Source organism: Tricharina praecox (assembly GCF_024521635.1).
Source record: "Tricharina praecox strain CBS 144465 chromosome Unknown BZA05scaffold_11, whole genome shotgun sequence".
Classification (NCBI taxonomy): Eukaryota; Fungi; Ascomycota; class Pezizomycetes; order Pezizales; family Pyronemataceae; genus Tricharina; species Tricharina praecox.
The window spans coordinates 1-23379 of record NW_026250413.1 but is presented as its reverse complement, the minus strand read 5'-3'; the positions used below and the strand labels follow the sequence as shown (position 1 = coordinate 23379).

The following is a 23379-nucleotide window of genomic DNA, read 5'->3' as shown; positions in this document are numbered from 1 at the left end:
AACGACCTTTCTATTCAGCTCTTGGGGTTTCCAAGCCACCCGCCGGGGGTGGTGATGGTTTTTGTTTTGGGGGTGACGGAAGGAGCACTAGTGAGATATCACTCGGCGTATCACTCGGTGTATCACGTGACACGCCTGCACAGGAGGTAAACCGATATGCAGACGGATCAAGACTGGAAGATGGGGCGGCGGGCTCTCTAGGGTACAAACAATGTGTGAATCACGAATTGACTGTAGTGTAGATTGATGACACATTCGTGTTCCTGATAAACGTGATGGTGTTCTTAAATTTTATACCAACGGCAACAGGTGAGGTGTGCGGATGAAATAGAGTCGGTAGTCGGAGGGTTGGAGTGTAGTTTCCCTCAACCTGCGATGCGAGACGTTGTGCCGGGGTGATGGAAAAGCTGCCGACGAGAGGAGGCAGTGACGGATGAGCTGTCGGCGGCGAGAGGAAGCGAATGTAGTTAGTGTGGATCATGAGAAGGATAGCTAGCCGGGAGGGAGCGAACGTGAAAGGCCTTCTCTCTCTGTCTTCATCATCTACACAATAGACGATCAACCGCTACCTCCTCTTTCTCCTTGTGTGTTCTCCTCCTCTTGACCCGCCGCTTTCCCGCCTGGAGAGGTATTGGCGAAAGAGCCCTCACAAAACCAACGTTTGCCTAGATGCCGTCGTCAATACTTAATGGAGACGGTCACCCTCGCGCGGCACTTCGTTGAGGTTGCACTGTACGGGCCGAGGTGGCCATCACCTTACGCCCTTCTCGGATAGGTCACTTCTCGGTGCGTTGACGGTTTGATGGCACGCCGAGCGACGGCATCCACGGCTCTTCAGTGGGCAGTGATAAGCCACCACTAGATACATTATTACGTGTGAGAACGGCTATAACTATGTAACGCACGGCTCGTCCACCTTGCACGGACCGCAGAGACCTGGGTATCGAACAACCCTGCGGAATACCCATCACCTTCCTACCTACAGCTGTTGCCCGTGTCATTCAACCCACTACGGCAACCGTACCCATCAACGTCGGAATCTGAGCATGCTTCTGGCGGACCGAAGCAGCAACGGCAGAGATGGTATCTATACAGCGGCGATATCGGACAAATTCCTTCCGGAGATGCCGCATGCGCGGATAGGCATTCTGGTCCGAGTACTGCTCCTCGTTAGGTTCACGGACACCATCATGATCTCTGTTACGGCGGTCGGGGTGGTCGGTCGGAGTTGGTTTCTCGAGCCTTTGACGACGTGAAGGTTGAAGTTCATGTGTGGATTGTCGGTCTTTGTCATTATTTTGGGGGGTACTGAGAGCATCTACACATGTCGTCGGTAGCTGGATTGACCCTCCCTTCATGTGTCCGAGACGAGTTAGTACTACTTCTTGAAGGAAATGTCTGTCGTCTAGGTGCGGACCAAATTAGTCGCTGGTCGGCAATTTCTAGTCAAGTGTGATTGACCGGTCGATCTAAGTAGCCGCCGGATCGCCAAAGCGCGCTTACGAGACAAAAGTTGATGTCCCGGAGCATCGCGGCCTGCCAGCAGACATTAATATTGCTGGTATTTTCGCATGCTCGTGAGCCTACATTTTCAATGCCGGACGGGTTCCACATCGCGGCCTCCGCTTCTTCTTCTTCTTCTTTCCTTTCTCCCACACTGTCCAGCGCGCATGCGAAAAACAACCTCAACTACAGACTTACCTCCATCAGCTCTCAATTGGAAATCGAAGACTGTATGGGCCTTAGTTGCGCGTCGGCCAGCTGCGATCGTGGTCGGAACCTGGGAAATCCATCGAAAGCCAACCTAACGGGCCGACCCAAGTCTCGAGCCAAAGCGGCGACTCGGAACCCCCCACGATCGGCATCGTCGGCCACCAGTGTTCGTGCATTTACCCAAGTTCCGTTTCTCCCGGCCGCACTAGTTACGACCCCATGAGCCCCTCTCTTCCGCTACCGAGCGCGTTTCACGTTGAGCAGACCTCACCTCTTGGCAGCCCGCCGCCGCGATGCCCACCCCTGCAATCCCGGAAGAACCCCAACTGGCGACTCACCGGCCGCCCCTTTCCGCAACAAAGTAATCCCGACTCCCGAGCACTCCCCATGCGGAACGTACCGAGTCCGACCACGCGGCTAGGCAATCAATTCGGAACGGGTTGGGATTCAGGCGTGCAAGCCCGCGGGTCGCGAGGGTACATAACCAGGGGAGGTGGAAATGGAAAGCAGGCGATTGATTCTGGCTAAAGAGCAGCTGGAGTTGCATACGGGAAAAATGATGTTTGACGCTTGTGGAGCTCCGAGTTGGCTGGGCGGGTACCTGCGTACTCTACATACTAAAGTTGCGGCCGTGTATGTACATTCGTACCGATCGAGAGGGAAGGAGGCGTACAGTTCCCCTCCGTATGCGCGCGCTCGATGTTATATGTGATCTGACAAGGCAAACTAGGGAATTCAAACCAGGGAATTATATCAGGCGGTTAATATCGCTGCCAAGTAGGGGGACGTGTGTTCCTCAATCTACTACAGACGACCATGCCGCTTACATCAACCCGGCGGAAGGGAAAAGAGTCCCATCGGGTAGAGAGATGGACACTGACAGTTCACTGGCATGTGCCCTCCGGGGGCGTAGATGCCCGCTCCAGGAAGCGACGGAAGAATACATGAAACCACTGACGGTCTTGACGGTGCACTGACTTCAGTTACAATCTATTCGCCTTGCGCACCGGTTAAGAGGCAGAAGTGATGATGACGGAGAGGTAATAGGAGAGAAGGGGAGAATACGAAGTACCAGTATAAGTACGACTCGGTACCTTCGAGGTTGGAGATGTTCCTTCCTTCTTCACCACCACCGATCACTCGTCCTTTCCATCTTCCTTCATTCTTTCCCTTTGCAAGCTTTGATAGCTTCGTAACATTCATTCCGTCCGCATATCCATCATTCTCTCGTGTTGATCACACCGAAGACTGTCACTTTCAGTCAATCCTTCTTTTAAATCTTCCCTTCCAAAAATGCAGCAGTCCATCATCCTCGCCGCCCTCGGCGCCGCTGCCCTCTCGGCCGCCCACGGAATCGTCAACGAGCTTACCATCGGTGGCACTGTATACAGCGGCTACCTGCCTTACCAGGACCCTTACACAACCCCCACTCCCGAGCGTATCGTCTGGTCTTTCCCCACCGCCGGTAACGGCCCCGTCGAGGATGTCAGCTCCAGCGACATCGTCTGCAACAAGGCCGCCACCGCTGCGCCCATCTCCGCCACCGTCGCCGCCGGCGCCGAGGTCGAGTTCGCCTGGACCACGTGGCCGGATTCCCACAAGGGACCCGTGATGACCTACCTCGCGAACTGCAATGGAGACTGCTCTGCCGCTGATCCCACCACCCTCGATTTCTTTAAGATCGACGAGGCCGGATACGACGGCACCACCTGGGCGTCCGACACGCTCATCGCCGCTGGCAACAAGTGGACTGTGACCCTTCCGTCAGACATCGCTGCGGGCAACTACATGCTCCGCCACGAGATATTGGCTCTCCATTCCGCCGGAACCGTGGGCGGCGCCCAGTTCTACCCCATGTGTGCCAACCTCGTCATCACTGGTGGTGGATCCGCTGCCCCGACCGGCGTCAACTTCCCCGGTGCGTACTCGGCCACTGACCCCGGTATCGAGGTCGACATCTACAACGGCTTGACCACCTACACAATTCCCGGCCCGGCCGTGTACACCGGAGGCGCGAGTGTCGCTGATCCCATCACCACCTCTGCCGCCGCTGAGCGCTCCACCACCAGCGCTGCTGTCGTCCCGACTACCTCCGCTGCCGTTGTCGAGGAGCCCACTACCACCGCTGCCGTTGAGGCCACCACCACCGCCGTCGTCGAGGAGCCCGCCACCACTGCCTACGCTGAGGTGCCCACCACCACCGCTGTCCCCACCGCTGCGACCACTTCCATCGCCAAGCCCACCATCACCGCTGCCACCACCGTCGCTGCGACCGCGGCTCCCGTTGCCACCACCGCGGCGACCACTCTTCTTACCCTCACCCGTGGCACCACTACTGCTGCCGCTGCCGCTACCACCGCCAAGAACGCGTCCCAGACCGTCAACGAGTGTCTCGATGCCGTCAACGAGTGCATCCGCAGCCAGCAGAGCGCCAAGGGAGGTGCCGTCGACTTCTCCATGTGCGAGGTCCAGAGGACCACTTGCTACACTCTTTAAGTGTCCGTGAGGTAGTCTTGTGGTAGGAGTTGAAAAGGGGGGGTCGTGTTTCCTTTGCCCGCTGGATGGGAGGATAGATCGGTGTGTTGCATTACTTGCATGGTTGGTTGTTGTTTTGTGTAAATAATGTTTGATCGTGTGGCGATAATCTATATATTGCTTCCTTACCTATAAACTCGGATGGCTGCAGTGAATCAGTGATTTGAACCTATTCCGTCCGCGATAAGGATAGCACAGTGGCTTCCGGCAGTCTTCCGAGGAGGTTCTGAGTCCAGCTCGTCATTTTCAAAGCAGAGACATAGTCCGGTCCGTGCTGTAGTCCGGACTGGACAGACTGCCAATATCCGGTCCAGTCCGGCCATTAGGACGGACTGCGTAAAAGCAGTTCGTCTAGTCCATGCATTTCGTGGACTGGGTGCGGACTGCAGTCCGTCCTGGCCTCGATTTATCTTGGACTAGTCTGTCCGAGCACCGCCTTCGGGCGGACTGCCAAGATACAGTCCAGTCAAGTCCGAGGCTCAGGACGGGTGGACTAGGTATGTCGAACACTTGCTCAAAGTCCGCGCCGGCTTCGGCGTTCGTTCAGCCAGTAGTATGTACCACTTTTCTTCGGTGAACCATTAGCCTTAGCACTCCCGGTGACGGGCGGACCCTCTTTGCTCGGACTGTTGCTGCCGCTGCGCAACACCCATCTTCAAATCCGAGTGACTGCGAATCCCAGGATTCCAAGCTGCCGTGAAGAATTGTTGCTCCTGTGCTTTCTCCCCCCTCCCGCGGGCGAGCGTGCACGAACATCTTTCTGCTGCTACCTCCATCTCGATTCCGAGTGGAAACTATAGTACAGCACTTATAGTAATGCGTCACCTCGTAATGCCGTCCGTCCGTCCGTACCCGCCATTCAACACTCGCTCGCTCATAGTTACGTACCTACTGCACCTGCACCACCGTATCCGGACTCCGCATCCTTTAGAGTACTCCGAGCCCGGGCGTGACAGGTAGAGTACCGCTAGAGTGGCTGGCAGCTGGAGGACAAATTCCGCGGTAGCGTGTGGGTATAGAACGGTGTAGTAAGAACCCCCCAATCATTCTGATACGCGGCGCCAGGCGAGATTTCGGGACAACGGGATCTCGGGCCTGAGCTCCGCGGGGGCAGGGATCGGGCGGCGTGGAAAGACCGGATCGCCGGCGTGCCATGGGAGGCCGGATAATATGCCCGTTGGTGAGAGAGGCGAGTGATATCCTGTGCTGGGATGGCGCTGGTCGGCGGTACTCTATCATAGGTCCGTCGGGTTTGGGTCGGTCGACTCTCGAGGAGGGAACGTGAGCACTCGTGCATGCGTGCATGCGCTGTATCGATGCGAACGAGCTGTCGATCATCGAGCGTGATCCCGTCGGCGTGCACTGAGGGGGTGACCCGATCGTCGGAGGCGGCTTTCTCTTTCTCGCTATTTCCGTGGCGGCTAGTATCTCTGCTCTGCAGCTCACTCAACGGGCCCTTCGAAGATCCGTGTTCGTTGGTGATATCCGTGTTTCCAAGTCCGTTGGTCTCGTTTGACGTTTCTGGTTGGTGTGCAATGCCGATTCGTGACTCTCAAAGAGCTCCAACGTTGGGGGACCCGAAGGGATTTAGCTGTGCTTTATGTACGGCGTAGTGTACTTAAGTATACAGCAGATTACTCGTCCTCCGCAGCGATTCTCCGTTAATATGTTAATATCGGCCGCCGGCCGGTTTGTTTCCCGGGCCTCCGGCGGCCCGCCTGGCCCTCCCTCTGCCGGTCGAAATAAGCTTGTTTATTGCGTATATCGACCATATATCGATTACAATGTATAGTTGTAGCTGTATAGCTGTAGTCGGCTCGTCCAGAATCGAAGTTGTATGGATGGGAGGTGATCGCTGTACTCGTCAGTGGTAACCACTCATCGGCACAGGTCCCCGGGATCCCGCCATCTCAAGAAATTCCGCTCATACTCGAGCGAGGCTCGCAATCACTGCTCGCTGCACACGTGCTCCCACGGCCTGCCATCCGGACACAAGTCGCCGCGCCTGATATATCGCGGAGTAATATATTCTCACGCCCGGTGTCCTCCCACTCCACACGCCGACAACTTCCCTATACCCGCCCCAGCAGAGTACCAATACCTTATTTCATGCGTACGGCCTAGCGAGATCTTACTGTTCCCCAGCACCTGGCCCGACGTTGCGACTCGGAGTCGAAGATCGTACATAAGGCTGAGGACTCCATCCCGTGACATCCTTATACCGAGTGATATACTGTGCTCCACCTGTCTTGCCAAAAACAATGACAAAAACAAAAACCGTCACCACCCCCGGCGGGTGGCTTGAAAACCCCAAGAGCTGAATAGACAGGTCGTTTTATCGAGGTTGAACTGGGACCTTTCCGTCAGCTCCCCTCGCTGATTGCGTGGCCTAAACGACTAGACCACGCGGGGTTTTTTCCGTGCTGGATACATCAATTCGATGCTTATAAAGTGGTACGAGGAGCGTATCTACCTGCCATCTATGCCCGCGACGACGAATAGCTGATTATTAATCATCAAATCTTGAATGGCTACAGCCCCGCAGGAAAAGCGAAGAAAGGCGAAGATTGGCAGACCACGGCTCCATGACAAGCCGACCGTACTTATTCAACTACATGTCCAACGACTGGATATAGTATTCACCACCGAGCATTCCACCAAGTTACCTATTCGGCACCCTCGAGACTTCCAGATCACCTTCCTTCCTTTCCAGGAATCTCACGGAATCTCAGACTCGATACCGCCAATTGTATGTACTATATGTCTACCACCATCCACCGGTCATTTCGGTCAATTTTGAAAGAAAATATTTATCGCTCCACAGCTTCCAAGCTGTCCGATGCAGCTGCGAACCGGCGCCGGACGGCCGCGGTCACGTGCGTATCACGAATCAGCAAGCTAGTCACGTGGAGTGCAGCGTGACGTAGCTATCTATAAGCTTCGGGAGCGAGACCAACCTTAGATGGAGCGCTTGTGACACAAATAGATCATCATTATTCTCTCACTCACTTCGTTTTTCGTGCACGCGCGGTCCATAGCCATGACAGTTGGCAACAACAACGAGCGGGTTCTGCCCCACCATCGGTCGAGCTTCCTTACCAAACCACACAAGAGTCACTTCCGCCTTTCGTACTGTGATACTCAGCTCAAATGGCGGCTTGGTAGTGCCGTTTGTATCCGAAGTTGCAGACCTGAGTGAGACCGAGTGCCAAGATGTGGTGACTGGTACGGGACTCGGTGAGACCAACTCGGTCGGGGGCGTGATCGCAGACGGACAGGGGTGCTATTGTTCGAGTTGAGAGCGGGTTTAGGAGGAGTTGATGACAGGTACAGGGGGAGCTGAGAGCGGGCACGGGAGCCATACGAGCGGCCAATTTTCGCCGACTGGGCTAGACCGCATACAGTGGTCTCAACGTTCGAGGAGCTCTTGTTTTATTTGTTGACCGGTTGTTTTCTTTTCTTCTACTCCTCGTCCGCCATCCATCATCGCGGAGGTACCGTACTCGAGGTTCTCCACCTGAAGGCCACAAATAGCTTTTCTTTCTTTCCCTTTTTCTCAAATCAATTCAATTAGTCCTCAAAAATGGCCGAGCTCACCCCCGGTGCTTCGGTACCAGCTGGTAACCTCGTCGTTACCTCCTCTCCAGCTCAGGCCATGCCCGCCAAGTAGGAGAAGAATCCGCCTCGCGACATTCAACAGAACCGTAAGTTACCCAGCCAGCTCAATCCCAATCGTCACTTGCGTAGTCGCATCTCTAGACGCGGTGCCCTTTTCTCCCTCATCATACAGCTTCGTACTCATACTAGCGGCTCCTTATAGCTTCGAACTCGTCCCAGCAGCTCCCTAAGTCATCGATCAACGGGGGAGACCAAGCTATCCTGCAAGTCGGTCGTCTTCTTTGCAACGCCTTGGACGCCTCCCGACGGGACTACTTGGAATTCTCCACCTCCCAACACACTACCCCGGGCCAGCTTCACTACACAAGCATTGGCCAACTTGACCAACCGGACAGCCAGCCTCACCCTCAGCTACCGTTGTCATTCGCGGAGCTTGCGAGAGGAACCGAGTCTCAACCCCTCGCCCTCCCTTCTGCAAGTCCAGCTCTGTCAGTCCAACATACCCCACCAACCCTCGCAGGGCACAGGGGATAGCAAAGCCAACAAAGCGGCTAACCGAGCCCGTCTTCGGTTGGAAAGGCGAGCCCACCGTCTAGAGGAAAGGCGTGCACGGCACAGGGCTGACAAGCTATTGAAGGAGAAGGACGCAGTCGTTGAACGTAGTTAAGCTGTAGTGTTGATTGTACTATGTATTTGATTTGTTGACGAAGCCACCGGCTCGTAGCTTCACTTTTCTTTTCTTTTATTTTCATTTCATTTCTTGTTGCAATTGTTGAGCAACGCTTTCGAGGGCGGCGGAAACTTGCGCTGGGGGAAACTGTCACGTGCGTATATAGCACGGTCAAGCACGCTAGTTCCGTGGGGTCTAGTGTGGATTGCCGATTTGTATCATGTAGATGGAGCGTTCGTGACGGAAATACCTACCAGATCATCATTCACTCACTCCCTCCACTTTTCATGCACGGTCCATAGCCGGGGTAGTCCCTACCACTGCCACCGCGCAGGAGCTATTGCCAGGCTATGTACCAGCCACGACGTCCGCGAGAGCATTCGCTCCAAGCTCACGATTTTTCCAACTTCCCAAACACAGAGTCATGGACGTGTTGTATCCTTACGGCTCCGCTCACGGCCGACGGTGGACAAACACGGACAGTAGACAGTACTGCGATGACCCTTCAGCGTTGAGACGTCGTCGACCACTCCTTTAGTATGTACATGCTGGAATGCATGCTGCTTCGAAGTTCGGCCTTCCGGCAGGCTGGCAGCGTTTGTTGTTTCTCAAAGTGTAGAAGTCATCTTCCCCAAGGGCCAATAGGTATTGAATTTGAATACTCGGGACCTACTCGAGACCAAGTTGATACTTGGAACTCGGCACCCACACACCCGGCGAGACTCAAAAGTCGTCGCGAACTCGGGCGAGTGGTACTGGTGGATGATTGTTCCCAACTCTGTTCAATACCATCTCCGCCCAGTTCCAGCTCTGTGGATCGCGATTCGGTTGTGCGGCACTGCGGCGAGGAATGTAGTTCCCACTTCCCACTTCCCGGCGCCCTGGGCAGTCGTCACTCGTGCCTCGTTCGGCACGAGTGGGAGCATGGATACCAGTAACCTTACAGTTTCATGAGTTTGTGTAGCTTAATTGAGCTTATCTGATCATCGTTGTTTCGTTCCAGCTGGAATGTTGACTGCCATGCCACTTCGGCGGAGTAAACATTCCCGCTGTAGGCCACGGAATGCTCCCCGTCGATCCCCCACAATCCCACAATCCCACAATCCCACAATCCCCACCAACCCAATCCAAGCTCGCGGGGGGTACCGTAGGCTGGTGCTTCGGTGGAAGGAATTCCAACGGTGGCAGTGGGCACACGCTTGTCTTATCACTTTACATTTACCAGTACCCGACGATTTCCGAGTGATCCCAATGTTTACACGCCCACACTCCGGTCATGAGAGCCCATCGAAGCCCACATTGGTACCCCTCATCGAAACCGCCCATCAAATCAATGAAGTCAAGTCAACTCAAGTCAACTCAAGTCAAATCGATCCAATCAAGTCAAGTTCAATCCAAGTCAATCAAGCCAAGTCAATTTCAATCAAGTCAAATCAACCCTATCAATCCAAGTTCAATCAAGTCAATTGCATATCATTCAACGTCGTCAACGCAATTGCAACACCCCACACCCACCACACCGCACACCACACCACACCACACCACACACATCAAACAACCACACAGCAGATCAAACAACCAAGTAAGCACATAGGTACAGCTCCTAGTAGGTAGGGTAGGTATAGCTAGAACGAACGTTAAGAAAAAAAAGAAAGAAAAAAAAAGGAAACGACACAGCGACGGGAGACGGAAACACAAAAACTAAAACTAGATTAAATAAAACGCCTCTTTGCACGAGAAGTAAAAAATTCAAATTCAAATGAGGAAGGGGGGAATAAGGCATATCATTGTGCCCATCCGATCTACGCTTGTAGAAGGGAAGGGGAAAGGGACGAAGAACCACACCAAAAAACGATCACCGAGCAAGAAACAGGTAGATGGGCGGAATATAGACAAAAAGAGATTCGAGAGAGAGGGGGGCAGACACAATCACAGTCACATCACGTCACATCACTACACAGCAGTGAGGCTGTTCCTCGCATCGTTGTCGCCGGCCCAGAAAGCGCGGACATCACCAAAGCCCTTTCCGGACATACGGGGATCGTTCATGGAGTCGTCACCATCGTTGACGGCGGCGTCCTGGACACGCTGTCCGCGTGCGAGGAAGGCGTCGACTGCCTTGCGCAGACCGGCATCGTTCTCGATCTCGCCATCCTCGTCGAGGAAGTCGTCGACACCCGAGGCGACGAAGGCGCGAACCTCGCGGCGGAGGCTCATGGCCGTCTCCCAGCGGCTGTAGGCCGAGAGGATCGACGTGGTCGAGAGCAGCTTGTCGAGGCGGGGTAGAAGCTGGGCGGTCAGGGGGGACAGGTAGGGCAGCAGGTGGGCGTTCGACTTCTTGGAAGAGTTGGTCTTGGCAGTGTCGGGGCGCGAGGGGGTGGGCGATGCACAGCGGAGGAGCGAGAGACGGTTGTTAGTCGGGGGTGCAGGGGACGAGGGCCGGGTCGAGTAGAAGGATGCGGTCGAGTACGTGCTCAGGCTGCTCATGCGGTTGCCGGCGATCGAGTGACGCTCGATGGCGGCCGAGGCGGCGGCCTGGGCGATGGTCGAGATGGTGGACAGGGTCGAGGCACGCTTCGAGTTGCGGATGTCGGACTCGTAATCGCTGATGGCGAACGAGGGGGCGGGGGACGGGCATCGGACGGGGGCGGAGATGCGCTTGGGAGCATCGTTACCCTCACCGCTGAAGGATGCAGCGGGAGTGGGCGGTGCCAGGGAAGCATCGTAGTTCATGAACGAGGCAGCAGCGTCGGGAGTGATGTACAGCGAAGTGTGCTCATCCTGAACGGGAGTCATCGGCGGCTTGGGGGTCTGTGCGCGCTCGGGCTCGACGACATTCTCCTCCTCCTGTTCGGGCTCTTGCTCGTGGATGGACGGCACGGGAGGGAGAGTCTCAAAGTTGTAGTTGATGAACGCGGCGGCCGCCTCCGAAGTGATGTAGATCGAGGCATCATCCCTGACCTCGACCTCCTTCATCACGATCTCCTCCTTCTTCTCCTCCTTCACCTCCTGCTCATTAACCACCTCCTTCGGCTCCTCCACCGCCTTCTCCCTGATCGGCGACGAAGGCACACTGTCGGGCACGTCCTGCTCCGGCGGCTCGATTCTGACCTCCGGCGTGACCGGCCGACTCTTATCGCCCTCATAAGTGCTGCCAGCCCTGCTAACGCTCTCCATGACGACGCGGGCCCAATCATCCTCATCCTGCGCCTCCTTCTGCTCGCTCAGCCTCGGCGACGACAATCCGGGGCTCATGGGCAGCCCGAGGAACCCCTTCTCCTTCTCCGCGGAACCGATAGCACCCATGCTCAACCGCAACGCGCCCGACTCCCGCTCCTCGCGCACCATCGACAGCCCCGAGATCTCGGACCTCACCCGGTCGAGCTCACGCTCCTCAGCCTCGCGGCGCGCACGCGCGTAGTCCATCGTCTCTGTCGGGGGCGGGGGAGGCGAGGCTTCGATCGGTGGCCTGACATCGTTGGTGTTGGTGTTGTGAGAGTCGGCCACTGCCGAGGGAGCGACGTTCTGCAGCGTCGCGGCGGACAGCCGCTTCTCGGCGTCGGTGTCGCTCGGGAGCTCCCGGGTGTCGGCGCTGTCCGCTTTCGCGCTCGATTTGTTGCAGCAGAAAAACATGGCGGTTCTTCTTTGTGATCGTTCTTTGTGGTCTTTCGTTCGGGTGGTGACAGGTGTCGCGTCGAGAGCTATGGATTCTAGCTGTCGGAACTGGTAGTCGTGGGGTGTACCTGCATAGACCGAACAAGGGGAGGGAAGGGAGGAGATGGGGTGGACAGTGAGATTAGGGGAGGAAGATGGTGTGGTAGGGGGGGGTGGGGGGTTTTCGGCTTCAATAAAGAGCGTCGAGGCGGAATGCGATCTCAAGGAGTAAGAAAGGGGGAGGGGGGTAAAAGAGTGTGAGGAATGGTGGAGAACGAGCGAAAGGAGGGAAGAGGAGGAAGAGTGGTGGTAGTGAGAATGGGAGGAGAAGAACGGGGAGAAGGAGTAGGAGGGTAGAGAGGAATTTGGTTGGATGTTGGAAGAGGAGGACCGGGGGTTCCTTTCTTGATTCGTTATTCGTTCGTTCTCCTCTTCGTCCTCCACCTCCACCTCCTTCACGACTCTGCCCCGTCCCATCCATCATTTCATTCGACCATCTCCCTCCTAAAGAGCTCTAGCTGTGTTCACCCTCTCTCCACGTCCGCCGCGACGGCTGTAACTAAGCTGGAAGCTGTAAAATTGTCGAAATTGTTAAATTGTAATCCGCCTTCGAGGTAGGCGACTCCGGGATTAGTCGAGACTCGAGGGGCGAACCGAGAGGACAAGAGAGGACTCGCTTATGCACATTTCCGCGCAGCTTTAATCTGCAGGAAAAAAAAAGAAACGAAACGAAACAAGGAAGCTGCCTGATGGAGATGAAGGAAGCCGAGGGGAAAGTGAAGGGAAACGTTGGATGATGATGATGACGATGAACGGTCTCCCGCCCCCCCCCCCCCCGCGATGTGCCTATCCACCGACCGACGTGAAGCTCCTCACCTCCACGATTCTCCAGCGCCTTCCCGCCTTCACGCCTTCCCGCCTTCACTTCCAATCCACTTCCTTCACTTTGATTCGAATCCAACCATCGCGCGCGCATGCATCGATGCGGGGGACGGACGCAGGTCAAGCTTGCTCACGGAACCAAAGTGCATGCAGCATGCACATTGCCTGCGTATAAAGCAACACCCAACCGACCGTCAACCAACCGTCAACGCCCATCGCCGTCGCCGTTCCTTCCTTCGGGATGCCCCTTACTCCGGCGTCTGGGGATGTCAACGATGAAGAATATGAAGAAGATGAAGGATCGCGACGGAGGATACTAGTTCCTACGTAACAGAGGACGACCCCTTGAGCTCTTCAGGGACTCCCCCTGCGGAATCTGATTCTTCTCGGATTAGATAACCAAGGAACCAAGTCCTTAGCAGCTTGGCTAACTAGGCCGTGCCGTGGTCCAAGTGCTGCGACTCCACACCGACTGACTAGACTAGTTCTGGCCCGCTAGAGAACATAGCGCACGAGAGAGTGGCGAGGAGAGGGAGAGGGCGAGTGACATCTCCCAGACGACTTCGGTAGGATTGGGATTGATATCGATAGATACCGACACATCAAAGTCGAGCCGAGTCGAGCCGAGTCGAGTCAACTCGACGCGGTTTCATCTTCATCTTCATCTTCAAGGTCTACCATGCACGTCGCGATCGACGAGGAGCTGTCAGGACGGAAACCGAAGCCTTGAACCCGGCCACTATTGCAAGCACCTGTCCACTGTTCACTGTCTAGGGGGGCTGAGTGCGGGACTCCGACACGATTGTGGATTTCGGACTGGCGATGCGGGAAGAGATTTCGATGCCGTCGAGTTCAAGAACTCTTTACTTCTCAGGAGTCAGGACCTCATGCAGTGGGGACTCGCAGGAACGAGGAGTGAGAATCAAACTTTAATGACTTCAGTGTTCTTACGCACAGAACTGACAAACGTCTCGGCTCTTTCGTTCACGGTTCACCCGGTATAGAGTATCGTACCTTCGGCCCAGCGGCCAGCCGAGTAAAGTAAGGCTCATAGTGCTCATGGTGCTTGACTTTATCTCACTCGTTCCCAGCAAACAACCCCTAACCCTCCAAGTGCAAAAACGCTCGTAAAAGTCGACATACCGTAGTCTACAGTAGCAAGGTCGTAGGTATGTGACGGTAAATTGATACTGACGGATCGGGACTTGAGAGGGGATATGCACTGACACATACCACTGTGCCACGACCAGCTGGTTGTGAGTTTTGTGACTTGGGAGTCTTCTTGTTTAATCATTGATTGCATGCGACCTGTCTAGATCATGGCAATATCTACCCGTACACCCCCCCGTTTCCACGCCACTGTCCGACTCGACTTTCACCGAGCAGCCCGATGTGGCTTTCCCTGCTATCCGCCTCGGCTGTGACACTGGAGTCTAGGTTGGAATGTTAGTCCCGAGTCCCGACTTGAGCCAGCTCGAGTGACACAGGCTGGATGGATCGTGATCGCAGGTATTCACGGTTCAATCGCATCGAAAGTTTTCGTGTGAAGTCCCTTCCACATACCCAACCCACCTATCTGCATCATGAACCACCCCCACTACTTAGTTCATCCCGAACCCCCTTCCTCCCGGCCCACATTCTCTTCTCTCTTCCCCCCCACACACCCGCTTCCCCCTCCTCCTGCCCCACATATTCCATAATACCATATACCACACACAAACCAAAATGCAACCAACCCACCTCTCCACAATCCTCTTCACGACCATCCTCACCTCGCTCCTGCTGCTATTCATCTGGCTGAGCACACTGCTACTCATCACCCTTCCCAGCATAGCAGTATCATACGTATCATACGCGTGCATATTCCTCATCACTGGAAGCGGCGGGGGCGGGGGCGGGGGCGGGGTTGTCCGGGGAGGGGTGGTCCGCAGCGTAGTCCGGATCGTGGTCCGCAGCGTAGTCCGCGTGTTATTTCCAAGACGGGTGGGGGTGTTTCTGTACGGCGAGGGGCTAGATGGGGGGGAGGTGGGGAAGGTGGGGGTGGCGGGGAAGGAGGTGCTGGGGGAGTTCTATGTGTGGTCGCTGAAGCCTATGACGTTGGCTGTTGACGTGGAATGGAGGCGGGGGGGACGGGGGAAGAGGGAGGGTTGGAGAGGATGATGGGGAGGGCTGAGTTTGCTGATCGATCGGTTCTGGCGGGCTCGGGCTCCCGAGGTCGGAGGGGGGTGGACTTTGAAGGTAGACCGGTTTCTCGCCAGCCAGCCGGCAAGATAGATAGATAGATAGATAGATAGATAGATAGATACTGCCCTTTCCCTTTCCCTTTCGATCGTGTGCCCATGCCCACTATGTCCCGAGTCGACGCGTAAGGGGGGGATGACGCTTGAGGCGACGGGAAAACCGGTACAGACAGACAGAGCACCGTCGAGTAGGTAGATACATCTTGGTATGTGGGAATGTTCATCATGTACCCTAGACTCGCTAATCACTGACTTGAGCGAAGTCATATTCATCGGCCGGAACGATGTCGGATGGATCGGATGAACCGGATGAATCGGAATGGTAGGAAGCAGGTACTTCTACTATCATATGTAAGTAAGCAGGATTGATGTGGGTGGGTGGGTGGATAGGAGCGGAGGCCTATGGTGGTGAGCGGGGGAAAAGAAGAATGCGGGGAGCGAGGGAAGGGAGGGAGAGGGGAGAGGGCAGCTGGTCAGATTTATGATAAACGTCATCGGTGGGAGAGACGGATGGTGGCCACTGCCCACTCTCATCGACGGGAGGTTGGATGATCGTTGGGGAGTTCACGGGGATATGTATCGTATCATATGTGCTAGCATGGCACGGGTGGCACGTGTGGCCTCAAGAGGGCTCGGTGATCATAAAACGATTATGATGTACCCGTACGGTGGAGTGCTGCTCTCGATAAAGGCCCGCGCCACAGTGCGTGGTAAGACGGTAGACCCATCTCCAATATCGGATCCGCGCTAGGGCATACCCAGATAGATATGTGTACCATGGTCGTCAGCTGAACAAGGCCCCTACCTAGCGGCTATCGCGGATGCAGGAGTGGTGTTTAGTGCGATGGTAAGTATGGAGTTGATTGGCATCTAAGAAAAGCCGCGTAGATGCAGATGGCAGATGCCTCGTCGAGCCACCACTGCCCAGACGCAATGGCATCCCGCTGGTGGTGTTCGGATCGGTGGCCCACTCCTTGCCTCGATCTTCCGATAGGAAGAGTACTCAGCCCGACAAGGGTAGAAACAAACTTCGTGAGAGGCTGGCTGAAATTCCCAGCAGCGCGTCAATCGTGGGAGCGAAGTGGCTTCTCCGAGTCGCTATTGGCCGCGCCCCCCGGGGGCGTGCGGAAACCGCTGGCCAACCAGCGGGCTGGAACGACCTTTCTCCGCTGACGTAGAAATCCAGTCCGCCAATCATCGCGCGTGATTCATCGAGGGCTTGCCGATTGGTTATGGCTGGTTCGACGTGTCAGTGGAATACACAAAGCATGTGTAGGATGTGTGTACTCTACCTCGAAGATCAATCTGACTCGATTCGGAACTTGGGCGACGGTGTGCCGTATGTACCCATATGGGACGAGGCTTCCCTCACTCCACTGCTCGGTGTCGTGGGACGAGCGTTCCCTCGAGTGCTCAGTTAGGCGACACACAAACCACAACAACCACAACACCTGCCGTACCGGTCGATCCTTAGGAAGACGGTTCCGTCTCAATCCTAGCACTAGGGATGCGGTCATCCAGCCGACCGAGCGGAATAGCGAGGAATGGAGGTGGACGGACAACCGGACATTCCACCGTGCGTAACTGTAGCTGGCTGTAGCCTGTCACTCGTATTTTTATCCACGGTGATTTCTCCGGTCCCGTCGTCGCCACACATGTGCGGGTGTGGTGCGGTGCGGTGCGGCTATGATGCTTGGTGAATCGTGAGTTTCAGCGGCGGAAGGAAGGTTGGGTTGGTGAAAGGCGGGTACCCGCGCGTGGCACAGCGGGGATCATACTTTCTTACTATGACCTACTCCAGATATATGATACATCGAGGCCTATATCGAGTGCGACCCGGACCCGGGTTTGGTTTCAGGTATAGCGACTACTCGCGAGCATGCGGACGAGTGGTGCGGGCTACAGGAATAGGTGCATTTATTTATTTATTTATTCATTGTTCATACAGCTTGGAGCCCTAAGGCTATGGCAGATAAAGAAAGGAAGTACAACAACCAGAAGCAAAACAGAAACAAGTACGCAAAGCAGAAAGCAAAAACCTAACAAAGAAAATCCTCCACCCGGCCGCCTGCCACCCTCCTTCCCTATCTCCGTGCTCAGTTTTGTAAAGAAATTCGTGCGACAAAGGAAACCCCTTCCGGGTCCTTGGCCTTGTTGTTTTGATCGTTCGTGGTCGTCGTGGTCCTGGCCGTGTGCCTGGGCTCTCCCCCTGGAGTTCACCCTTTCCTCCCCTCTTCCCCCGCCAACAGGAATAGGTGCATGTGAATCCCAGATCCTTCGTCGACTCGAGACGAGACTTGAGAGTCGAGAGGACCTACCTAAAAACATGTCTGTCGAACGCAATCATGAGTGTACGCACCAGGAATGGGTGGCCGCCGAGCCCTTACTGCAACCGGGAAATTCCCGCCACTCGAGTTCGCGCTAACTTCTGCCTGGTTGCCTGGGAGCTCTGTCGTCGGGATGGATGCACACGGCATGATTCCGTCCGGGATCACAGGGGACGAAGGGAAGGACGTGTGAAGACAAAGTGCGGAGGTGGGGTGGTAATGGTGATGGGTGACGGTGTGTACTCCAAGTCCCTAACGCCTGTCTGTAGCTGCCAAAGGAAGCGCTGGGATGAGCAGACCGCCGTCCATCCTCCAATGAGGGCCAGAAGCGAGTCGATGATAACTTACGGCAACAGCTGAGCTGTATAAAGCCACTGTCCATCCATCCCTCAATCGGCAGTGGCCCCCATCCCACATCGCACATTCCCCCATCGCACCTATCCACTCTCGTTGATCTGTAACCAGCAATTTTTCACTTACTTCCAACCGAATAACCAGTAACCATAATTTCCCTCCTGTGTTTTGAATCGTTCACTTCGCACCGGTCACACCATGGCTCTTCTCCGCCTCGTCGCCCTCCTCATCGTACTGATCGCCAGCGTCGCCAGCGTCACCGGCGCCGCCGTTCGGATACCCGCCACCCTGCAGGCGCGCCAGACCCAGGCGACATGCGAGCAGTCGTGCGGGTCGAGCGAAGAGTGGTGCGCGCAGGGCGCGCGCGACAAGCTGCTCGCGTACGCGAGCTGCCTGAACAACCGCGGGCGGAAATTCATCTACCGCGGCGGGCTGCTCAGCGTGCGGTGGGGCGGCACTTTCTGCGTTGCTGCGTTCGTCACCGCCGAGAACAACAACGTCATGGTGGAATGCGCGCTGCTCGAGGATAAGCTCAACAACGTCATCAATAAATGCTTCGTCGATCGGGATAGTGGCAGCGGTAACGACTATCTGCCTGCCAGTCTGAGGTTCTGGTACTTTGGCATCAACACGTGCGATGGAAGGAGAATGGCCGTGGGCGCAGAGATGGAGCCCGTGGTCGAGGCGGCGTTGAGTCTCGGCAACAACGAGGCGAACGGGCTGCAGACTATGTCGGAGGACGACGAGGAGAGGGGCGTGATCGACTTCTTGCTAGAGAAGCAGGAGGGCGTCAACGGGACTGATGTCTTCAATCTTCCGTACTCCAGAGGTGCCTGGAGGACGGTGTGTCAGCTGGGCGAGAAGGAGCCCAAGCTCAGGGAGATGTACGGCGGGTGCGAGTGAAGGATGCAGAATGGGAGAAGTGCAAAAAAATCATTGTGTTTACTGCGATTGATCACATTGGTAATTTGGTACTACTTGTATATTCAGTCGTTCGAGGTAGAAAATACACATTCTTCCTCTCCGGTGACGCTCATTGATGACTGGTCTACTACCTATCTCAATCGCCACTCTGTGAAACGTGCCGTAGCTACATCTACATGCCACGTGCCTTGCAAATACGCAGGTACAACGGTACCTCGAGTGACAGCCTGTGGAGTGATTCTTCCGACGCTCTCGGCATGGCCTGCCGGCTTAGTCATGGCCGCTTCGCTCGATCGGGGCCACTCGGCTAGCCCGCAACCTTATCCGGACCGCAGCTCCCACGACCACGTCCACGACCTCGCTGCCCCTTTCTTCCTTTCTCCCCAGTGCTCGAAACCACCTTACCAAGGACCCCCCAACCCCGCACCCCACATCGCCCCAGCGTTAGTTTCTGGGCACGTTCCACTCAGACCCCCTGGGCAACCGTGCTCAACGGATCCCCATTCAATCATGATGTCCCTCATGCGTCTCCGGCGGCACCGAGTGCCTATCGCGGTCGCCATCTTCCTCATCGTCGGACTGTACCAATTCGCGTCTCTCCGATCGACATCCTCGACGAGTCGCTTCACGCCCGACCATTTGAAAGACCACACTCCCTTAGTAGTGCATGAGCACGTCATCCCTCCTCCCCCCACAATCCCAGAGGTCAAGACCGACCCGGTGAACCAACCCCCTCACCAGGGCACCGTCACCGTCCCCGAAGCAGTGGGAGAGAAGGAGAAGGAGAAGGAGAAGGAGAAGGAGAAAGTCGAACAGCCGAAGCCAACGGTCGAGGTCCCAGCGGAAACGACTGCCACAGCAACCCCCGCGCCCAAGACGATCCCAGACAGGCCCGCGCAACCTGGGACACACTCGCACGGTGAACCGGCAGATCAGCACTCGTTGCCCGAGCTCGAGGAACACTACACTTTCCCGAAACCGCACTACCCGCTCCCGTCGTCGTTGATCAAGATCCCTCCCGCGGCTGCTGCAGCGATCCCGCAGATCCAAGCTCAGTTCCCAACGGAAAGCGAGAAGGACAAGAAGACTCGGCTCGCGAGGCAGAAGTCGGTCAAGGATGCCTTCCTCGTCTCTTGGAACGCGTACCGTGTCCATGCCATCCCCCACGACGAGCTCGTCCCCGTATCGAGCACCTTCAAGGATCCTTTCGGCGGATGGGGTGCGACGCTGGTCGACGCGCTGGATACGCTGTGGATCATGGATTTGAAGGAGGACTTCAAGGAGGCGGTGAGCTACGTCGCGAAGATTGATTTCACCACCACCACTATGCGCAAGATGCGGGTGTTCGAGACGGTGATCCGTTACCTCGGCGGTCTCGTCGCCGCGTACGATCTCACCGGACACGATCCTGAGTACAAGGTGTTGCTCGACAAGGCGGTGGAGCTGGCGAACGTGCTGATGGGTACCTTCGACACGCCTAACCGCATGCCGCTGTTGGCTTTCGGATGGCGGGAGAGGGATCTCCTGAGGCATCCTAGAGCCGATGGTCGTTCCGTCGCGGCAGAGTTGGGATCGTTGTCCATGGAGTTTACGCGGCTGGCACAGATCACCGGGAACGAAACGTACTACGACGCCGTGGCGAGGATTACAGATGCGTTGGAGGAGTATCAGGACAAGACGTCATTCCCTGGCCTGTTTCCGCTCTACATCGACGCTAGTGGATGCAAGCGCATCAGCTATAAAAAGGTCCCCACTACCACCACTACCAAGGCTGCGCCGGCCGCAACGAAGGAGACCGAGCCTATCGAGCCTGCCAAGCTTGCCGTCGAAAGGCCTCTCAAGGTTGCGGGAGTCGTAGGCGGGACCGGAAAGGAAGTCACCCCAGTGGCGGTCAAGTCGGAGACCGAGCCTGCCGAGCTCGACGTCGAAAGGCCTCTACAGGTTGCTGGAGTCGTAGGAGGCACCGGAAAGGAAGTCCACCCAGTGGTGGAGAAACCCATCCCCCACAAGGCGGCGTCCGAAGCTGCGGTGCAGCCTCCGCCGGTCGCCGTTGATGCCGCGGATGCGCCCATCCACCACGCCAAGCGGGAGAATGTTGCCCCCGGTGCCGGCGTCGAGGTCGAGGAGGAGGAGGAGGAGGAGGAAAAGCCTACCGGAAGATCGTCCGAGATTGGGAGGCAACAGTTGAATCCCACGAAGAAGGCGCCCCAGAAGGACTGCGAGGACCAGGGACAGGGGCTGGCATCACCACACCTCGGGAGGGAGGACACGTACGGTCTTGGAGCCATGATCGACAGTCTGTACGAGTATCTGTTAAAGGTTCGTGAGCTCCTATCCCCTGGTGATGGGGCGGGGATGGCTAACAGTTGAACAGCAATACTTGTTGATCGGTGGACACGAGCAATACAACAGGATGTACTCCAAGTTTGCGGACATCGCTGCGACGGAACTCACCTACCGCCCGCGTGCTCCCGGCAACCCGGATATCCTTCTCGCCGGCAAAGTCAACGTCAAGCGCATCGGTGGACACCGCTCATTCGAGACGGAATCTTCGCATCTGGCCTGCTTCGCTGGCGGTATGTTCGCCATGGGCGCTATGGCACTGGACCGCCCCAAGGACCTCGAAGTCGGCTCGAAGTTGACGGACGGCTGTGTCTGGGCCTACGACTCGATGCGCAGCGGCGTGATGGCTGAATCGTTCCGCGTCATGGCGTGCGAGGACAAGACCAACTGCGTCTACTCTCGCGACGCGTGGGTCCAGCAGCTCGAGCCATCGGAGGAGTTCGTCAAGGTGCAGAACGAGCCCGAGTACGGGCATACGTCGCCCGAGGCCATCCTCGTGGGTGGAAAGGACGTCCCAGCGAGAGCAACGGAAGATGTGACCGAAGAGAAGGAAAATCCCGATGCAGCCGTGCCTCCGCCTGCCGCCGATGTGGACGATCCCACTCCCGTCCATCAGCCTGGAAAGCGCAGCCCACCAATCTACTCCGAGGAGGAGCCCAAAACCGCGAGAGACTACGCCGAAGCCATCATCGCGGCCGATGATCTTCCGGACGGATACCTGAGCATTGGCGACAGGAGGTACATCCTCCGCCCCGAGGCCATCGAGAGCGTCTGGTACATGTACCGCATCTCTGCGGATAAGGCGTGGGCCGATAAGGGTTGGAACATGTGGGAGCATGTCATCAATGCCGTCGGCGTCGAAGGCGGCGGAAAGGGACCTGCAAGCGCGGTCGCCGACGTCTCGTTGGATCCCAACAGTATCGACTGGGACTGGTTGAATTCGATGGAGAGCTTTTGGTTTGGCGGTGCGTACATCCTTGCCCACCTATTCGGCGAACAAGACACTGACGACGTGAACAGAAACCCTTAAATACTACTACTTGCTCTTCTCCGAGCCCTCACTCGTAGATCTCGACGAGTACGTCCTGAACACGGAGGCGCACCCGTTCCGCCGGGCAGACTACGGGAAGCGCGGCAAGAAAACGACTACTTGATGTGTATTTTGACACCCTGTTTGGTTGATGTGCGGTGAACGTTTCGTTTTTTGTTTATGGATGCGGCGATTCCCTCCCCTTTTTGCAGTATGTTCAACTTGGTTGCCCGCTGAGAATTTTGGGGCTCATACACTACTTCGTTACGGTTGATGTTATTTTCTCCCTTGTTTTTTGCACCGTTCTGTATGGCTTTGGGAGGGACTGAGGTCGGATGTGTTGGTGGGGTTGATGGGGTTGGTGGGGTTGGTGGGTATGAATATACGGGATACCATTTCTTTCTTTCGATATGATCGTGACACTGTCTTGAATACGTTCAACAGGAGGGACAAACCCACTCTATGGTACCGAGTTGATGTAACCATCGATCTCGGTATCCACTCTCCAAAATTCCGCAGGAGGCAGGAGTGTAGGAAAATTTAATATCTCCACGCGGCCACTCGCGAAGTAAGGATATGTCTTTTCCCTATTTTGAGTGCTTATTGGTCGCGTGGAGAGATAAATCCGCACGTCGCAATCTGATAACTGCCACCAGCAAATCATGCGACCCCCCGGGCCCCCGCGGCTACGTGCGTATCTACTCTATGTAGGGACGTACGTCATGAGACCGACCATGGGTGTGCACTGTGCAGAGTGATAGTTACACTCCCGTTCGGCAGGGGTACATCCGCCCTACATATCATACATACCTAGTACCTACAGCTTAGCTATCCGGATTCCGGATATAAAGTCCTCCTGGCCCGCCCGCCTTCGCCGTTGACATTGATATTCTCACTCCATATCGAAAATGCGGCCCTCCCACCTCCCCCTCCTCCTACTACCATGCCTCGTCCTCTCGCAGCAGCTGTACACGCTCGGCGTTGGCAAATCCGACGTGACGGGACCGGTGGTGGAGATAGGAATGATGGGGTATGCGTCGCTCGCGCAGAAGGGCAGCGGGCTGCGGCAACGGATATTCTCGCGCGCGT

At 56.1% G+C, this 23379-nt stretch overlaps 3 protein-coding genes across 3 annotated transcripts; all 3 read left to right on the top strand.

Annotated features, from left to right (window-relative positions):
• Nucleotides 1-1124: 1124 nt before the first annotated feature.
• On the top strand, nucleotides 1125-4373 carry BZA05DRAFT_473662 (glycosyl hydrolase family 61-domain-containing protein; the record flags this gene model as incomplete). The annotated part of the gene is made up of 2 exons (XM_051488079.1): nucleotides 1125-1217; nucleotides 3013-4373. 2 exons carry the CDS (start codon nucleotides 1125-1127, stop codon nucleotides 4207-4209), a joined length of 1290 nt encoding a protein of 429 aa, XP_051339552.1. The 3' UTR covers nucleotides 4210-4373.
• Nucleotides 4374-18191: 13818 nt separating this feature from the next.
• Nucleotides 18192-18896, top strand: BZA05DRAFT_418391 (uncharacterized protein; the record flags this gene model as incomplete). The annotated part of the gene is made up of 1 exon (XM_051485515.1): nucleotides 18192-18896. One exon carries the CDS (start codon nucleotides 18192-18194, stop codon nucleotides 18894-18896), a length of 705 nt encoding a protein of 234 aa, XP_051339551.1.
• Nucleotides 18897-19249: 353 nt separating this feature from the next.
• On the top strand, nucleotides 19250-22763 carry BZA05DRAFT_396686 (glycosyl hydrolase family 47-domain-containing protein). Its single transcript, XM_051483559.1, has 3 exons — nucleotides 19250-21236; nucleotides 21292-22225; nucleotides 22281-22763. Exons 1-3 carry the CDS (start codon nucleotides 19428-19430, stop codon nucleotides 22412-22414), a joined length of 2877 nt encoding a protein of 958 aa, XP_051339550.1. The 5' UTR covers nucleotides 19250-19427; the 3' UTR covers nucleotides 22415-22763.
• The last annotated feature ends 616 nt before the right edge of the window (nucleotides 22764-23379 follow it).

What these genes read in the sequence shown, in the direction of transcription:
- BZA05DRAFT_396686 (XM_051483559.1), top strand. Translation starts at nt 19,428, where the DNA reads ATGATGTCCCTCATGCGTCTCCGGCGGCACCGAGTGCCTATCGCGGTC. An exon ending in TGTACGAGTATCTGTTAAAG is followed by an intron (nt 21,237 to 21,291) that starts GTTCGTGAGCTC and finishes ACAGTTGAACAG; the next exon opens with CAATACTTGTTGATCGGTGG. An exon ending in GGAGAGCTTTTGGTTTGGCG is followed by an intron (nt 22,226 to 22,280) that starts GTGCGTACATCC and finishes CGACGTGAACAG; the next exon opens with AAACCCTTAAATACTACTAC.